At 45.2% G+C, this 17,352-nt stretch overlaps 1 protein-coding gene across 1 annotated transcript in view; it reads right to left on the reverse strand.

The window, feature by feature from the left end:
- The window catches only part of LOC121005609 (zinc finger protein 271-like), a 129,664-nt gene that overhangs the window by 34,583 nt on the left and 77,729 nt on the right, over nt 1-17,352 (reverse strand). Inside the window, exons 10-11 of the mRNA XM_040438385.1 lie at nt 4,288-4,426; nt 2,611-2,708 (exon numbers count right to left, since the gene is read on the reverse strand). Coding sequence (XP_040294319.1) covers nt 2,611-2,708; nt 4,288-4,426 — 237 coding nt within the window. The remainder of the gene's footprint in view (nt 1-2,610; nt 2,709-4,287; nt 4,427-17,352) is intronic.

Raw genomic sequence — 17,352 nt, forward strand, 5'->3', positions numbered from 1 at the left:
GTTTCTTGTGGGGGATTGGGGCTCAGTAGTCTGCCTGACTATGGCCCTGCGACACTCCCAGGCGTCGCTGCGTCCCCCAACTCCAGGCTATCTCCCAGCCTTGTGGTCCCTCAGCCTTGCCCAGCTGAGACCACACAGACAGAGCCTCCAGGCCTCTGTCCACAGGTAACACACTACCCCCTTTCTGACACTCTGGGAGGTGCCTTATGCCAGGCTGATTACCTCCAGCTTCTCTCACCTGTGGTGGAACAGGGGTGTGGACCACACTATCCACCCCTTCCTTGCCTCTAACCTGAGTGAGACCTGTCACTGTCTCACAATATATATATATATATATATATATATATACACACATATTAGGTATCGCCGTGTCTGTAAAAACCTGCTCTATAAAAATACCACATGACCTAACCCCTCAGGTGAACACCATTTTTTTGTCACCTTACATCACAAAAAGTGTAATAGCAAGCGATCAAAAAGTCATATGCACCCCAAAATTGTACCAATCAAATCGTCATCTCATCCCGCAAAAAATGAGATCCTACCTAAGATAATCGCCCAAAAACAAAAAAAAACTATGGCTCTCAGAATATGGAGACACTAAAACATGATTTTTTTTTTGGGTTTCAAAAATATTATGCTGTAAAACTTACATAAATAAAGAAAAAAAATGTATACATATTAGGTATCGCCGCTTCCGTAATAACCTGCTCTATCAAAATATCACATGACCTAACCACTCAGGTGAATACCGTAAAAAATAAAAACGGTGTAAAAAAACACAGGGCAGTCGCCCCAAAAAATAAATAAAACTATGGCTTTCAGAATGTGGAGACACTAAAGAAATTTTTTTTTTAAATGCTTTGTTAGGTAAAACTGAAACAAACAACCAAAAAAAGTAGTCATATTTGGTATTGTCGCGTCCGTGACAACCTGCTCTATAAAAATACCACATGATCTAACCTGTCAGATGAATGTTGTAAATAACAAAAAATAAAAATGGTGCCAAAACAGCTATTTCTTGTTACCTTGCCTCACAAAAAGTGTAATATAGAGCAACCAAAAATCATATGCACCCTAAAATAGTACCAACAAAACTGCCACCCTATCCCATAGTTTCTAAAATGGGGTCACTTTTTGGAGTTTCTACTCTAGGGGTGCATCAGGGGGGCTTCAAATGGGACATGGTGTCAAAAAACCAGTCCAGCAAAATCTGACTTCCAAAAACCGGATGGCATTCCTTTTCCTTCTGCGCCCTGCCGTGTGCCCGTACAGCAGTTTACGACCACATATGGGGTGTTTCTTTAAACTACAGAATCAGAGCCATAAATATTGAGTTTTGTTTGGCTGTTAACCCTTGCTTTGTAACTGGAAAAAAAATTATTAAAATGGAAAATCTGCCAAAAAAGTGAAATTTTATCTCTATTTTCCATTAATTCTTGTGGAACACCTAAAGGGTTAATATTACAAAGTTTGTTAAAATCTGTTTTGTATACCTTGAGGGGTGTAGTTTCTAAAATGAGGTCACTTTTTTGGAGTTTCTACTCTAGGGGTGCATCAGGGGGGCTTCAAATGGGACATGGTGTCAAAAAACCAGTCCAGCAAAATCTGACTTCCAAAAACCGTATGGCATTTCTTTCCTTCTGCACCCTGCCGTGTGCCCGTACAGCAGTTTACGACCACATATGGGATGTTTCTGTAAACCACAGAAGAATATATGAAGAATATACAAAAGAAAGACAACGGGAAAAGACACAACGCTGACCCCCTACCAGAGCGTGAGAAACCGTCCTAAAGAAGAAGAAACCACATATGATTTTAAAGGGGTTGTACAGTGGGTTAATGTTGATGATCTATCCTCCGACTCCCAGCACCCCCCATGATCAGTTTGTCACTCATTCACTCATGCAAGTGAATGGGACGAGCAGTTGTAATTACGCTGCACCGTCTCTACATCTGAGACACACAGGTAATTTTGAAGAAGTAGCTCTTGCATGAGCACTGATACCTCTTCAAACAGCTGATCAGCAAGGGTGTCAGGAGTCGGATCCCCACTGATCTGATATTGAGGATAGGACATCAATATTATAGCACTGCACAACCCCTTTAATGTCAATACTACGCATTGTGGGGAGAAGATAAGGGAATGGAAAGAATGGTAATAAGCTGCATCTCTGCATTGTAGTGCAGCAGTAAAAGAAAGTATATACTTATATTCACAAATACCTATATTTTACCCATACTTCATATACCAGCAACACTACCCATGCCACAAGTAGCCAAGGTCATACATTAAAATGCCTCTTAAACTGCTAGTCAAGGGATCATTTCAAAGAGTCCAGATTTCTTTTCTCATAAGTCACGAAGCTTATCATATGATATATCTGTCAGGTATCAGTGACATGTGCTGATTTACATAGAAACTTATCTTTGATCCCCTGAACAGCACCTTGTGGAAAACGGGTCTTCAATGAATGTTGTTACCAATTAGCAAAATGTCACAATTCTGAAAGGTCTGTCTCAATAAAAGATCCTTTCCAAGACTTAAAGCAGTTCTACGACAGAACAAGTAGAATATGTTCACCATTCTAAGACCTGAGCACCATCTACCTGGTCATCCAGCAGGGCATCCTGATTTTCATCTGAGCTATCCCAGGAATAATGGGGACTTGAGCACCTCTCTGGTGTATTTGTGTTACTGGATCCATCTGTAGGGAACACACAAATGCTCAACATAATGTAGCTCCATCCAAATTTTCTCTAACATGCTTAGGGGCACATTTATTAAGATCAGTGTTTTAGACGCCGGTCTTAATAATCCCTGTATCTGGCAGTGGATCGCCAAAGTTGTGTAGAGACGCAGGCCTCTACATAACTTCGGCACATCCAGCTTCCTTGCTGTCTTACATTTAGACCATTTTTAACGCCTAAACAAGGTGTAGAAAATGATGAATGAAATGGACCTGCTGGCCCGTCTCCTTCCACGCCATGTCCACATTGCTGGTGCAAAAAACACACTAAAAAGCGATAAAGTGCAGAAATAAGCCATTAAATCCCTGTGTTAGAAAACACCCTAAAATGTCTTCTGATAGCCACCTTAAAAATATTAAGGAGATCTGGGCTAGGGGGACCTTTAGGCCCCTTTCACACGGGCGAGATTTCCGTGCGGGTACAATGCGTGAGGTGAACGCATTGCACCCGCACTGAATCCGGACCCATTCATTTCTATGGGGCTGTGCAGATGAGCGGTGATTTTCACGCATCACTTGGGCGTTGCGTGAAAATCGCAGCATGCTCTATATTCTGCGTTTTCCACGCAACGCAGACCCCATAGAAGTGAATGGGGCTGCGTGAAAATCGCAAGTATCTGCAAGCAAATACGATTTTCACGCACGGTTGCTAGGAGACGATCGGGATGGAGACCCGATCATTATTATTTTCCGTTATAACATGGTTATAAGGGAAAATAATAGCATTCTTAATACAGAATGCATAGTACAATAGGGCTGGAGGGGTTAAATTTTTTTTTTAAAATAATTTAACTCACCTTAATAGACTTGTTCGCGCAGCCGGCATCTCTTCTGTCTTCATCTTTGCTGTGCACAGGAAAAGGACCTGTGGTGACGTCACTGCGCTCATCACATGATCCATCACCATGGTAAAAGATCATGTGATGGACCATGTGATGAGCGCAGTGATGTCATCAAAGGTCCTATTCCTCAAAGAAGACAGAAGAGAAGCCAGGCTGCGCAAACAAGTGGATTAAGGTGAGTTTAATTTTTTTTTTTTTTTTAACCCCTCCAGCCCTATTGTACTATGCATTCTGTATTAAGAATGCTATTATTTTCCCTTATAACCATGTTATAAGGGAAAATAATAAAATCTACACAACACCTAACCTAAACCCGAACTTCTGTGAAGAAGTCCGGGTTCGGGTTGGGTACCAAACATGACGATTTTTCTCACGCGCGTGCAAAACGCATTACAATGTTTTGCACTCGAGTGGAAAAATCTTGCATTTTCCCGCAATGCACCCGCATCTTATCTGGGCCAAAAACATGACGCCCGTGTGAAAGAGGCCTTACTGGCTTCTCAGAACATGGGGGCCATTGCAATCAGTAATTTCCCCACATAATATTCGGAAACCTCCAGACTTCACATGTTCAACACTAATCTCCCACCAATGTTAGGCTTGGTTACTGCACATTACAACCAAAATGGTGTGTACCGATTCTCATTCTTGTATTCAACTGAGAATATTCAGATTATTTCCAGCTCAATACTCACCTCCGCACATATCTGTAGGCTTTTCCTCGTCTTTAAAATCCTGGACCACCTTTGTACAGATGACATCTTCTCCCCCGAGAGCTTCATGTTTAAAGTCAAACAGGATCTCGTCCTGGTGTTTCTCCATTATCACGTTCTTTTAAATTTGTTTGGCTCAGTCTCTGTATAGAAATATCAGTGAAATGGCTGTGATATATTTCGTAGACCCTCCCAGTCAATGAATGCATGAAATCAATGGATAATGAGGGTTATCTCCTGACATGCTGAAATACTGGATCAAAGAACGACCCTGAACTAGGTTTCAAGTTACCGTGCTGGTGAGTACGCAACATATGCTGAATGATAACTGATAATATACATAATGACTAGGAACTGATTGCTCTTTTCCAACAAATACTAAGATTTTAAGGGGTTGCCCAGGGTAGAAAAAAAAGTTGTTGAGTGGGGTAAAAATAAAAATCCAAGTGATACTCACCTTCACTGATACCCCACCACTGTAGTTATGAGGCTTACCAGGTCCCTGTTGGTCCCTGCTTCATGGTTAAAGACCAAGTGATGAACGCGAGCAGTGGGGAAATCAGCGACTATGGAAAACGTCTTGATGACCTGACATCTCAAAGAGTAATACGGGTGATGGCAGGTGACGTATGAAGGGAAGGAAGGTAAAGATCATGTGACACAAAGAGTGCAAGTGCTGTAGGGGGCAGTTAACGTGGCAGATTTTGCACAGGTAAGATCTGCAGAGAATTCAGACACCCCTCTGTTTTCTGCCTCTGGCTTATCAATTTGACTGCTGCTGCTGACCAGCTTGCGGTTTAGCCGCACCGAGTGCCATGGTTTTCAGTGGCTTCCATGAAATGATTGCACTGAAGTAGGACGTGCCCTTTTGTGGTGCAGTCATGGCTATAAACGGCAGGATGGTTTCCCATTGAAAACAATGGGAGGCAGATTTGGAGTGGCAGCAGGCGGCTTTCTGGTGCAGTCTCCGTGTGAAGTCTGGATTGTCAGGTACCAGGTGGCCGATTTGCCACTGTAATACGGCAGCTACAACGCTCCCAGGTTATGGGATATGGCTGGGTTTTCCAGGATGCAATCTGCCAGTGGCTGCACAAATTTGGGGGTTAGAGGAGGTCCCAATTTCAAATCCATGCTGCTGATGTAGATTTTGGACACTAGCAAGAAGCACATTTACATTGCTGTCCCCGTGTGCGGACAGTCAGCTCCTGTGTAAGCATAATGATCCTTCCCAACATGGGGAAGAAACGTAACTATACCTGTCCATCACCCGCCTCCAGTGTGTAGCATTGTGCACGACCTAGGTAAGTAGCACATGCGCAGCGCAGTGTTACACAATGAAGGCCGCTGGTGGGCAGGTCTAGTCACGGTCCCCTCCATCAGCAGCCATTTTGGGGGACAGATCGGGATGTTTACCCAGGAGCCAGCACTGCAAGGAAGGTGACAGCAATGCCAATGTTACTAAGCGGATAAAAGTGCTGCTTCCTGCACATTTCTGAAGGTTACTATAAACCGGCCAACCCCTTTAATGAGAGGACAGAACATGGGCTCCTTAGATGAAGAATGATCCCTGGGGGGTCAGGTGGAGCTGTACTGGTAGCTCCAGAGGTGAACCCTAGGATGGTGGATGGAGGGGATCACAATAGAATGACATGAAGTTGTGCTCAGTGACTTAACCCCTTAATCACCACCCCACTGAAAAGCTGATGGGGACGACATTCCCTAGGTCTCTTATATGAAGCCTGTGAAGGAGGACACACAATGAGGTAACTGCCACCTGTTGCAGGGATGTCATGTGACTATGGTGCTGGGTCACGTAGGGAGCAGACTCCCTGTATAAGACCCCACATTGGAGGTTACCGGCTGCCGGGGATGCCAGAGCGTCTCATCAGATGGCCAATGAGGAGAACAAGCAGCTCTCCTAATTTTCCAGCTTCCGGGTGCTGCGCCGCACACTCGGCTTTCGGCGCATTTCTTGGCGTCACTTCCGTTGTTTGAAACGCAAACAGGAAGTGCTAAGCATCTCACTTCTGTCCGTTATGAGCGAGCATGTCACGTGACCGCGTAATAGATACAAGGCCTGTGGAACTGTATGTGCGCGGGCTGCGAGATAGGTGCGTCTAGAGTGGAGTTGGCAGGTCCTCTTAAGCAACTCCACACTGCTGACAGGAGCTGATCATAGAAACGCCATTCTAGTCTTTCTCTACAGAACAGACTCATGCGGACCCATTCACTTCAATGGGTCCGCAAAAACAGGGGAAGTGCATTCCGCTTCCGTATTTCTGTTCCACAAAAAAGTAGTGCATGTCCTATTATTGTCCTTAAATCATGATCCGAGGCCCCATTCAAGTCAATGGGTCTGCAAAAAATGCGGAACACATCCGTATGTCATCCGTATTTCGCGGATCCATACTGAAGAAATGCTATGCCCAGCCCATATTGCTCATGTGTTTGGTGATTAATAAGTTACTGTTTCCGATCCGCAAAAAATGGATCGCATACAGATATGTTTTGTGGAATAACGTAATGGAAGAGGACTTAAATTAGAGAATAAAAAACACTCAGATACGGAACAACGGATCCGTGAAAAACATCGCAAAACAGCAACATTTGTGTGCATGAGCCCGAAATTGGAGTTTCTGTATGGAGGATGCTGGTAAAATGAGAACATGACACACGTTTATCAGTATTTATCAGTTTATTAATGGGTATTAATTTTATTTATATATATATATATATATATATATATATATATATATATATATATATATATATATATAGGAACGAAGAAAGGACAGCACTCCAAGTAAAAATATACTGGTCTTTAATCACCCATGCAGATGGCAACGTTTCAGCTCCAAACCGCTTGAAAAAGGCTCTTGTTTGGAGCTGAAACGTTGCCATCTGCATGGGTGATTAAAGACCAGTATATTTTTACTTGGAGTGCTGTCCTTTCTTCGTTCCTGTACATCTGGGGTAAGCAGCAATATCCCTGGACATAGCACCCATATTGCTTGTTTCCAGTGCCGCCGCTACTTTCCCTTTTTTATATATATATATATATATATATATATATATATATATATATATAAAAATATATTTACATATAATGTGAATTTTATCATTTCATCCTTTTTTCTTATTATTCTGGTTAACATTAATTTTATTTAAAGCAAATGTTTTGTTTTTGCCTTCCTCCCTAATAATATATGTGTCTTTTTCACTTTTTATTTATTTTTAGTTTTGACTCTGCTTTAACCCCTTAAGGACACAGCCTTATTACACCTTAGGACCAGGCCATTTTTTGCAAATCTGACCAGTGTCACTTTAAGTGCTGATAACTTTAAAGGGACACTGACAGGCCCAAAGAGCATATTTAGGTATATATATGACAGTACAGGTCTTATAAAGTGTATTAGAATCATCTAAGTATCCCCCCTGTCCACCTTATAAATACAGTAAAATGAAGTTTTATAACCTGCTTGAATCGTCTTCAATCTGCCCAAGGGGCGGCGTTTCATCTCAACTTGCGCCCAGCCAGCCTCGCCCAACTGCCGTTTGAAGCTCCGTCCAGCTCATCAATATTCACTTCGCTGGGCGGCTACTCTGAAGCGCTGCTCTGAACTGTGCCCGGCGCATGCGCATAAAGCAGAAGCTGCATCGGCCTCTGAGAATCAGACTGTGCGCAGGCGCGATGCGATTCCGGCCAGTAAGGGTGCCGGGCGCATGCGCTGAAGATGGCCGGGGACACTAGTAGCCGCCCAGCGAAGTGAATATTGATGAGCTGGGCGGCCTTCAAACGGCAGTTGGGGCGAGGCTGGCTGGGCGCAAGTTGAGATGAAACGCCGCCCCTTGGGCAGATTGAAGACGATTCAAGCAGGTTATAAAACTTCCTTTTACTGTATTTATAAGGTGGACAGGGGGGATACTTAGATGATTCTAATACACTTTATAAGACCTGTACTGTCATATATATACCTAAATATGCTCTTTGGGCCTGTCAGTGTCCCTTTAAAACGCTTTGACTTATCCAGGCCGTTCTGAGATTGTTTTTTCGTCACATATTGTACTTCATGACACTGGTAAAATTAAGTCAAAAAAATATTTTTTTTTGCACCAAAAAATACCTAATTTAACAAAAATTTGGAAAAATTTGCAAATTTCAAAGTTTCAGTTTCTCTACTTCTGTAATACATAGTAATACCCCCAAAAATTGTGATGACTTTACATTCCTCATATGTCTACTTCATGTTTGAATTATTTTGGGAATGATATTTTATTTTTTGGGGATGTTATAAGGCTTAGAAGTTTAGAAGCAAATCTTGAAATTATTCAGAAATTTACAAAAACTAAATTTTTAGGGACCAGTTCAGGTCTGAAGTCACTTTGCGAGGCTTACATAATAGAAACCCTTCAAAACTGATTTTACATACGTTGTTAACCCTTTAGGTGTTGCACAAGAGTTATTGGCAAATGGGGATGAAATTTGAGAATTTCATTTTTTTTTGTCTAATTTTTCATTTTAACCCATTTTTCCCCCCTCGCCTATGACAGCACCCATGGATAGCATCCGCCCCCTTCCTCAGGACAGGAAACAGGAAGCACAGCCTCTTCAAAAGGGAGGTACAACCCCCAACATGCCAGTTCTGTTTCCTGTCCTAAGGGACAGGGTGGATGCACAGCATGAAGAGACAGAGCTGCGGGAGCCCCGTGGGAGGAGGGCCTACCCGAGCGGCGTAAGCCTTCCTTGGAAGCCGCTGCTGAAGCCTGGACCTCTGGACTCCCCCTCGTTCCGGTCACTCCCCCGTCGGGGCCGCCCTGTGTGTCCCCAGCACGGCGAACCGCTGCGGCCGTGCTGTATGTTCGGCTGCGGTCTGGCGTTCGCGCAGGGCGCGACGCCATCACTTCCGGGTAGGTCAGGCCGGCACTGACGTCATTAGTTGGCGCCGGATCCTGGCCTCCGGATTCTGCAGAGGGAGGAGGCGTGGCCTTGGGCCGGAAGAGGAGGGTGCCGGTACGCGCCCGGCAAGTTCAAATACAGCCAGCTCTCACTGCAGGCTGGTGTTTTGGCCTGCAGTGACCTCCATAGACGAAAGCCAGTGGCAGAAAATGGAGCCCACACAGCGCGCAGAACCCACTGAAACCCCCAATGAATCCTTGGTACCGGTGGGGGTAAGAGGGGTGAATGCCCTGCTTTTTTCATTTATTTCAGGTCTTGATGGGAGTCTTTGTTTATTTTATGTGTTTAGACTTCCAAAGAGAAAAGGGGGTCAAGGTCCAAGGAGCGGGGCTGTGCTATTTGCAAAGGAAAGCTACCGTCCGGTTGGGGTAAACCTGCCTGCCAGGCCTGCGTGGGCAAATTGTTGGAGGATGAGGCTCCTTCTCTCTTGTCAAGCCTGAAAAAGATTATCAAGGATGAGGTTAAAGAATCAGTGAAGAAGTCCTTGAGTAATCTACTTGAAGATCGCCCTTGCACTTCCACTGCTGTCTCTAATCCCGCTTCAAGTGATCAGGAGTTGTTATCGGGATTAGAGGAGGAGGGAGAACTTCCGTCCTCGGATCACTCCCAGGATGAGCAACTGGCAGGGAGACCTCTGTTCCTTCCAGAGAACATTAATTCCCTAGTCGGGATCGTCAGGGCAACTATGGGGCTTGACGATCAGGCAGAACCCCAGTCCATGAGAGATTCCATGTTTGAGGGCTTAGGGCCTAGGAGGCTGAAGTGTTTTGATGTACATGAAAACATAACTTCGGGGAGCGCCCGTGGAACAATTGCTCTCGTCATTTCCAACTCTGTATAGTGCCATCGACTTTTTAGCAGATGCCTCAGTGGACTCCCTGAAGCTGTCAGCGAGAGCCGCAGCTCTTTCAAATTCCGCCCGCAGAGCGATTTGGTTAAAGGACTGGAAGGGAGATGCAGGTTCAAAGGCGAAATTGTGTGCTTTTCCCTGTCAGGGGGAATTTCTCTTCGGGCCCACGTTGGACGATCTGCTGGAAAAGGCTTCTGACAGAAAGAAGGGTTTCCCTTCTATGCATCAGCAGCCTCCTAAAAAGCCCTTTCGTTCTCAGACATCCAGATTTAACTTCAAGAGAAGAGAAACTCCCAGACAGTCTGGTAATGCGGATAGAAGGAACAAGGGGTTTCTTTTTTCAGGAGGAGAGGCCTCTAAAAAACCTCCGCAATGACCCAGACCCCCGGTTGGAGGTCGTCTCTCCCTCTTCGCAGAGCAGTGGCGGAAGATCTCGAACAGCCCTTGGATTCTTTCAATCATTTCAGAGGGCTAGTGCCTGAACTTCCTAAGAACTCCTCCAGAGAGATTCGTTTTGACGGACTATCGCTCCAGCCCAGAGAAGCTAGAAGCATTAAGTCTGGAGATTTCAGATTTACTGAAGAAAAGGGTCCTGCAGGAGGTCCCAGCTCAAGAGAGGGAGACGGGATACTATTCAACGCTTTTCCTTGTAAAGAAGCCAAATGGCACCTTCCGTACTATAATAAATCTGAGGCTGCTCAACAAATACCTGGTGTACGAGAGGTTTCGTATGGAGACTATCAGTTCCATAATCCCAAATTTATTTCCAGGCTGCTACATGGCGACCCTGGATCTCAGGGACGCTTATTACCACGTTCCAATCCATCCCAGTCACCAGTGGTATCTAAGAGTAGCAGTTCAGTTCCCGGACAGACTCTTACATGTACAGTTTCGGGCCCTGCCGTTTGGGTTGTCTCAGGCACCCAGGCTTTTCACAAAGATTGTAGCAGAGATGATGGCTCATCTGAGGGAGAAGGATCTGATTGTCATTCCCTATCTAGACGATTTCCTCCTTCTCTCTCGAGAACCGGATCAATTAATCGATCAGATTTCCTGGTTCAGGGAGGTGCTGGTGAAGTTGGGTTGGGAGTTAAATCTCCAGAAATCCAATCTTGTGCCAAGCCAGATATGCACCTTTCTGGGGCTACTCCTCGACTCCCAGAAACAAATGTGTTTTCTTCCAACACGGAAAATTTCTCTGCTAGTCTCCAGGGTTCAGGACATTGTAGCCCGCCACTCCATCTCTTTAAGAGAAGCTATGTCAGTTCTAGGCCTAATGACGGCCGCAATCCCGGGGGTGGAATGGGCCCACTTCCACTCGAGGTCACTTCAATTGCAGATCCTGGGGGTTTGGGACAAAGATCCCCAATCCTTGGATTCTCTCTTTTTCCTTTCAACCCAAACGTTAAACGATCTAGAATGGTGGACGGTGCCTTCCAACCTTCAAAAAGGAGTCCCTTGGTCAAGGAAGGATCCCCTTACTCTGACTACAGATGCAAGCCCTTGGGGTTGGGGAGCTCACACAGATTCTCTACTTCTGCAGGGACAGTGGAATCAGGAGATAGTTCCCAAATCTCACAATTTCAAGGAGCTTCTAGCGATCCTCATGGCCTTGAAGAGGAGCCTCCACCTCTTAAAAGGCAGAAATATTTTGGTCTACTCAGACAACATGACGGCAGTAGCTCATATCAATCGTCAGGGGGGGACCAGATCTCCAGACCTAATGTCCCTCACCAAAGAGATTTTCGAGTTAGCAGAGGGTTTCCTTCCATCAATCAGAGCAGTACACTTAAAGGGAAAGGAGAATGTGACGGCGGATTTTCTGAGCAGGCATTGTGTTCGACAGGGGGAATGGTCCCTGAATCAACAGGTCTTCAGCGACATTGTGGCTCTTTGGGGTCTCCCGGTGGTAGATCTCTTTGCCACAAGGGGAAACAGAAAAGTGAAAAGTTTCTTCTCTCTGTCCCCATTAGAGCGGCCCACGGCGGTGGACGCATTGGCCCAATCATGGAGAGTAGGCCTCCTGTACGCCTTCCCTCCTATAAAACTACTCCCAAGAGTCCTGAGGAAGATTCGAGAGGAGAAGGCCCTAGTAATTACTATAGCCCCCTTTTGGCCCAGGAGGGTCTGGTTTTCCTGGCTAAGGAGGATGTCAGTAGCGGATCCCTGGGTACTTCCTGTCTTCCCGGGGCTACTAGTGCAGGGGCCGATACTTCATCCAGAGTTAGAGAGCCTGCACTTGACAGCCTGGCTGTTGAGAGGCGGATCCTAGAGATGAAGGGTCTCTCTGGGGAAGTGATAAACACCCTCTTGTCCAGTAGGAAAGCTGTTACTTCTAAGATCTATTTGAGGGTTTGGAGGGCCTTCCTTAGATTTGCAGATAAGCCAGTTAATGTCTTGGAGCCCCCCGAGTTGCCTCTAGTCCTTAGCTTCCTCCAGGAGGGCTGGAATAAAAAACTGAGGCCTAGTACTTTGAAGGTTCATATCTCTGCCTTAAGTGCTCTCTTTGAGTATAAGTTAGCAGACCACCCCTGGATTAAAAGATTTGTAATTGCAATTTCTAAACTTGCTCCCGTCCAGAAGTCTAGAGTTCCCCCCTGGGATCTAAATCTAGTCTTGTCTGCCTTAACCATGGATCCCTTTGAGCCTATTGAGGATATCTCAATAAAGATCCTAACCTATAAATTAGTTTTTTTGCTAGCCATTACTTCAGCTAGAAGAGTGGGTGAGATATCGGCCTTCTCAATCGAGAGACCATATCTTAATATTTTAGAAGATAGGGTTATTTTATCTCCTGACCCTGCCTTCCTTCCAAAGGTTTCATCATCCTTTCACCGGTCTCAAGATATAGTTTTACCTTCCTTCTGTTCCTCACACAAGAATCAGAAGGAAAGGGAATTCCATTGCCTCGATGTTAGAAGGTGTCTAATTCAATACCTTTCTGCCACTCAGGACTGGAGGTCGTACTCTAAACTTGTGGTTTCTTTTCAGGGACAGAAGAAGGGCTCCCCTGCTTCCTCTCAGTCCATTGCCAGATATATAAAACAAGCCATTTATCTTGCATATTCCTCTAAAGGGGTTCCTCCTCCTGCCGGGTTTGGAGCACACTCAACAAGAGCGGTGTCTACATCCTGGGCAGAAAGAGCTTCCGCTTCTATTGACCAGATTTGCAGAGCTGCTACGTGGAGTTCTTCTCATACCTTCTTTAATCACTATAGACTGCAGCTTCCTTCACAGGAAGGTTTAGGGTTTGGGCGTAAAGTCCTCCAAGCAGTTGTCCCACCCTAGATAATCTCGCCTAGATATCCATGGGTGCTGTCATAGGCGAGGGGGGAAATATAGGATTACACTTACCGGTAATCATTTTTCCTTGAGCCTATGACAGCATCCGCCTAATACCCTCCCAAAAAAAAAAAAAATATATATATATATATATTATAGAGAGAGATATACGTGTGTGTTTACATATACTTCTATGTTCACACGGATATAAGCATTTGTTCTGTTGTAGATTTGTTGTGGTGTAGTCTGGTTTTTGTCTCCTTAGTTCTTGGAATAGGACTGGCATGTTGGGGGTTGTACCTCCCTTTTGAAGAGGCTGTGCTTCCTGTTTCCTGTCCTGAGGAAGGGGGCGGATGCTATCCATGGGTGCTGTCATAGGCTCAAGGAAAAATGATTACCGGTAAGTGTAATCCTATATTTTCCACTAACAAAGCAAGGGTTAACAGCCAAACAAGACTGTATCTTTATTGCCCTGACTCTGCCGTTTACAGAAACACCCAATATGTGGCCGTAAACTACTGTACGGCCACACAGCGGGGCGTAGAGTGAAAGGTGCGCCGTTTGGTTTTTGGAGGGCTGATTTTTATGGACTGGTTTATTTACACCATGTCCCATTGGAAGCCCCCTGATGCACCCCTAGAGTAGAAACTCCCTAAAAGTGACCCCATCTAAGAAACTACACCCCTCAAGGTATTCAAAACTGATTTTACATACGTCGTTAACCCTTTAGGTGTTGCACAAGAGTTATTGGCAAATGGGGATGAAATTTGAAAATTTCATTTTTTTGTCTAATTCTTCCTTTTAACCCATTTTTTCCACTAACAAAGCAAGGGTTAACAGTAGGGATGAGCGAACCCGAACTGTATAGGTACACGGACCCGAACCCAAACATTTTCGTAAAAGTCCGGGTTCGGTGTTCGGCGCTTTCTTGGCGCTTTTTGAAAGGCTGCAAAGCAGTCAATCAACAAGCGTCATACTACTTGCCCCAAGAGGCCATCACAGCCATGCCTACTATTGGCATGGCTGTGATTGGCCAGTGCAGCATGTGACCCAGCCTCTATTTAAGCTGGAGTCACGTAGCGCTGCACGTCACTCTGCTCTGATCAGTGTAGGGATAGGATGCAGCTGCTGCTGTTAGGGCGAGATTAGGCAGTGATTTATTTACTGAAGTGATTGATATACAGCTGTGTATCATATAACCTCTGCTATTCAATTGCTCACTGTTTTAAGGCTGCCCAGAGCGTTTTTCAGTCACTTTTTTCTGGGGTGATCGGCGGCGATTTCGTGTCTTGTGGTGCGCCAGCACAAGCTGCCACCAAGTCCATTTTTAACCATCAATAGTGTGTTTTTTTTTTTGCTATATCCTACATCAGGGGCTTGGCTGTGCTTGCTATTTTATTGAGGGGTAAAATACAATTGCCAAATTAGCAGTACCCTAAATCTGGTGTTTCAGCTGTGGCTAGCCAATTGTAATACTGTCTGCTGTCTGCCGAAGCACAGTTTTTGTTCTGGGTTGAAATACAATTCCCAACTTAGCAATTCCCTAAATAATTGTTTTCTGCTGTATCAGGCCAAGTTTAAATCTATCCATAAAAGGGTATATTAGATTGAAGGTGCTGATAGGGTCATCCTCAATAACTTCACATGCTACCGTGCATTTCCATGTCTAATTCTGTCCGTAAACGTATACCTGTCATCCAGCGCCTAAATAATAGGCCTACAATTTATATTCAGCTAAATCTGTTGTTACTGCTGTGGCTGGTCAATCTATTTAGTGTCCGCCAAAGCACAGTTTTTGTTCTGGGTTGAAATACAATTCCCAACTTAGCAATTCCCTAAATCAGTGGTTTCTGCTGTATCAGGCCAAGGTTAAATCTATCCATAAAAGGGTATATTAGATTGAAGGTGCGGATAGGGTCATCCTCAATAACTTTGAATTGATTTACATATCTCCCTAACACGTGTTGGGACTTTAAATTCTTATATTTACATTTGGCCACTAGGACACTGCAGCTAGCGATATCAGTGTTTTAGCCAGCAGTAGCCTGGCCTGCAATTACGTCTGGGAGATATATCTATGAGAGGAGCATAGGTCAGGAAGGCAGTCACAGTAGCAAGTAGCACGCTGTGGAAATAACAGTGTGCAATATCAGAGTAGAGAGCTGCCCTAATAAAGGAAGCAATGAGAAATATAGCTACATGTGTATAGTGCCATCCAAAGGACAAACTCAATAATCAGACACATTGTTGCCATTATAAATACAAAGCAGGCAGGCTTTGCTGATAATTTTAATTGTAGAGTTCTAAATAAGCCAATTTTAAGAACAAGTAATAAATGCTATATTATTATTATTATTAACACGTGTAAGCTTAGGGACACCTATGGTCCTAGTGGCCAAATGTAAATATAAGAATCCTCAATAACTTCACACGCTACCGTGCATTTCCAAGTCTAATTCTGTCCGTAAAAGGGATACCTGTCATCCAGGGCCTAAATACTAGGCCTACAATTTATATTCAGCTAAATTTGTCGTTACTGCTGTGCCTGTATTAGTGTAATACGGTACCTAAATAGATAGCCAGATAGTGTTAGGTGCCTGTAAAAAAAAAAGGGCTGAATTTGAATTCAATACATTGGGCCAAATAATTTTTTTCTTATTGTGGTGAACGGTAACAATGAGGAAAACATCTAGAAAGGGACGCGGACGCGGACATGGTTGTGGTGGTGTTAGTGGACCCTCTGGTGCTGGGAGAGGACGTGGCCGTTCTGCCACAGCCACACGTCCTAGTGAACCAACTACCTCAGGTCCCAGTAGCCACCAGAATTTACAGCGATATTTGGTGGGGCCCAATGCCGTTCTAAGGATGGTAAGGCCTGAGCAGGTACAGGCATTAGTCAATTGGGTGGCCGACAGTGGATCCAGCACGTTCACATTATCTCCCACCCAGTCTTCTTCAGAAAGCGCACAGATGGCGCATGAAAACCAAGCCCATCAGTCTGTCACATATCCCCCATGCATATCAGGGAAACTGTCTGAGCCTCAAGTTATGCAGCAGTCTCTTATGCTGTTTGAAGACTCTGCTGGCAGGGTTTCACAAGGGCATCCACCTAGCCCTTCCCCAGCGGTGGAAGACATAGAATGCACTGACACACAACCACTTATGTTTCCTGATGATGAGGACATGGGAATACCACCTCAGCACGTCTCTGATGATGACGAAACACAGGTGCCAACTGCTGCGTCTTTCTGCAGTGTGCAGACTGAACAGGAGGTCAGGGAGGAAGACTGGGTGGAAGACGATGCAGGGGACGATGAGGTCCTAGACCCCACATGGAATGAAGGTCGTGCCACTGACTTTCAGAGTTCGGAGGAAGAGGCAGAGGTGAGACCGAGCCAACAGCGTAGCAAAAGAGGGAGCAGTGGGCAAAAGCAGAACACCCGTCGCGAAGAGAGTCCGTCTGCTACTGGCCACCACCATCTGGGACCGAGCACCCCAAAGGCAGCTTCAAGGAGTTTCCTGGCGTGGCAGTTCTTCAAACAATGTGCTGACGACAAGACCCGAGTGGTTTGCACGCTGTGCCATCAGAGCCTGAAGCGAGGCATTAACGTTCTGAACCTTAGCACAACCTGCATGACCAGGCACCTGCATGCAAAGCATGAACTGCAGTGGAGTAAACACCTTACAAACAAGGAACTCACTCAGGCTCCCCCTGCTACCTCTTCTGCTGCTGCCGCCTCGGCCTCTGGAGGGACGTTGGCACCTGCCGCCCAGCAAACAGAGGATGTACCACCAACACCACCACCTCCGTCACCAAGCATCTCAACCATGTCACACGGCAGCGTTCAGCTCTCCATCTCACAAACATTTTAGAGAAAGTGTAAATTCCCACCTAGCCACCCTCGATCCCTGTCCCTGAATGCCAGCATTTCTAAACTACTGGCCTATGAAATTCTGT

This window comes from Bufo bufo, chromosome 6 (assembly GCF_905171765.1).
Source record: "Bufo bufo chromosome 6, aBufBuf1.1, whole genome shotgun sequence".
In the NCBI taxonomy this organism is placed as follows: Eukaryota; Metazoa; Chordata; class Amphibia; order Anura; family Bufonidae; genus Bufo; species Bufo bufo.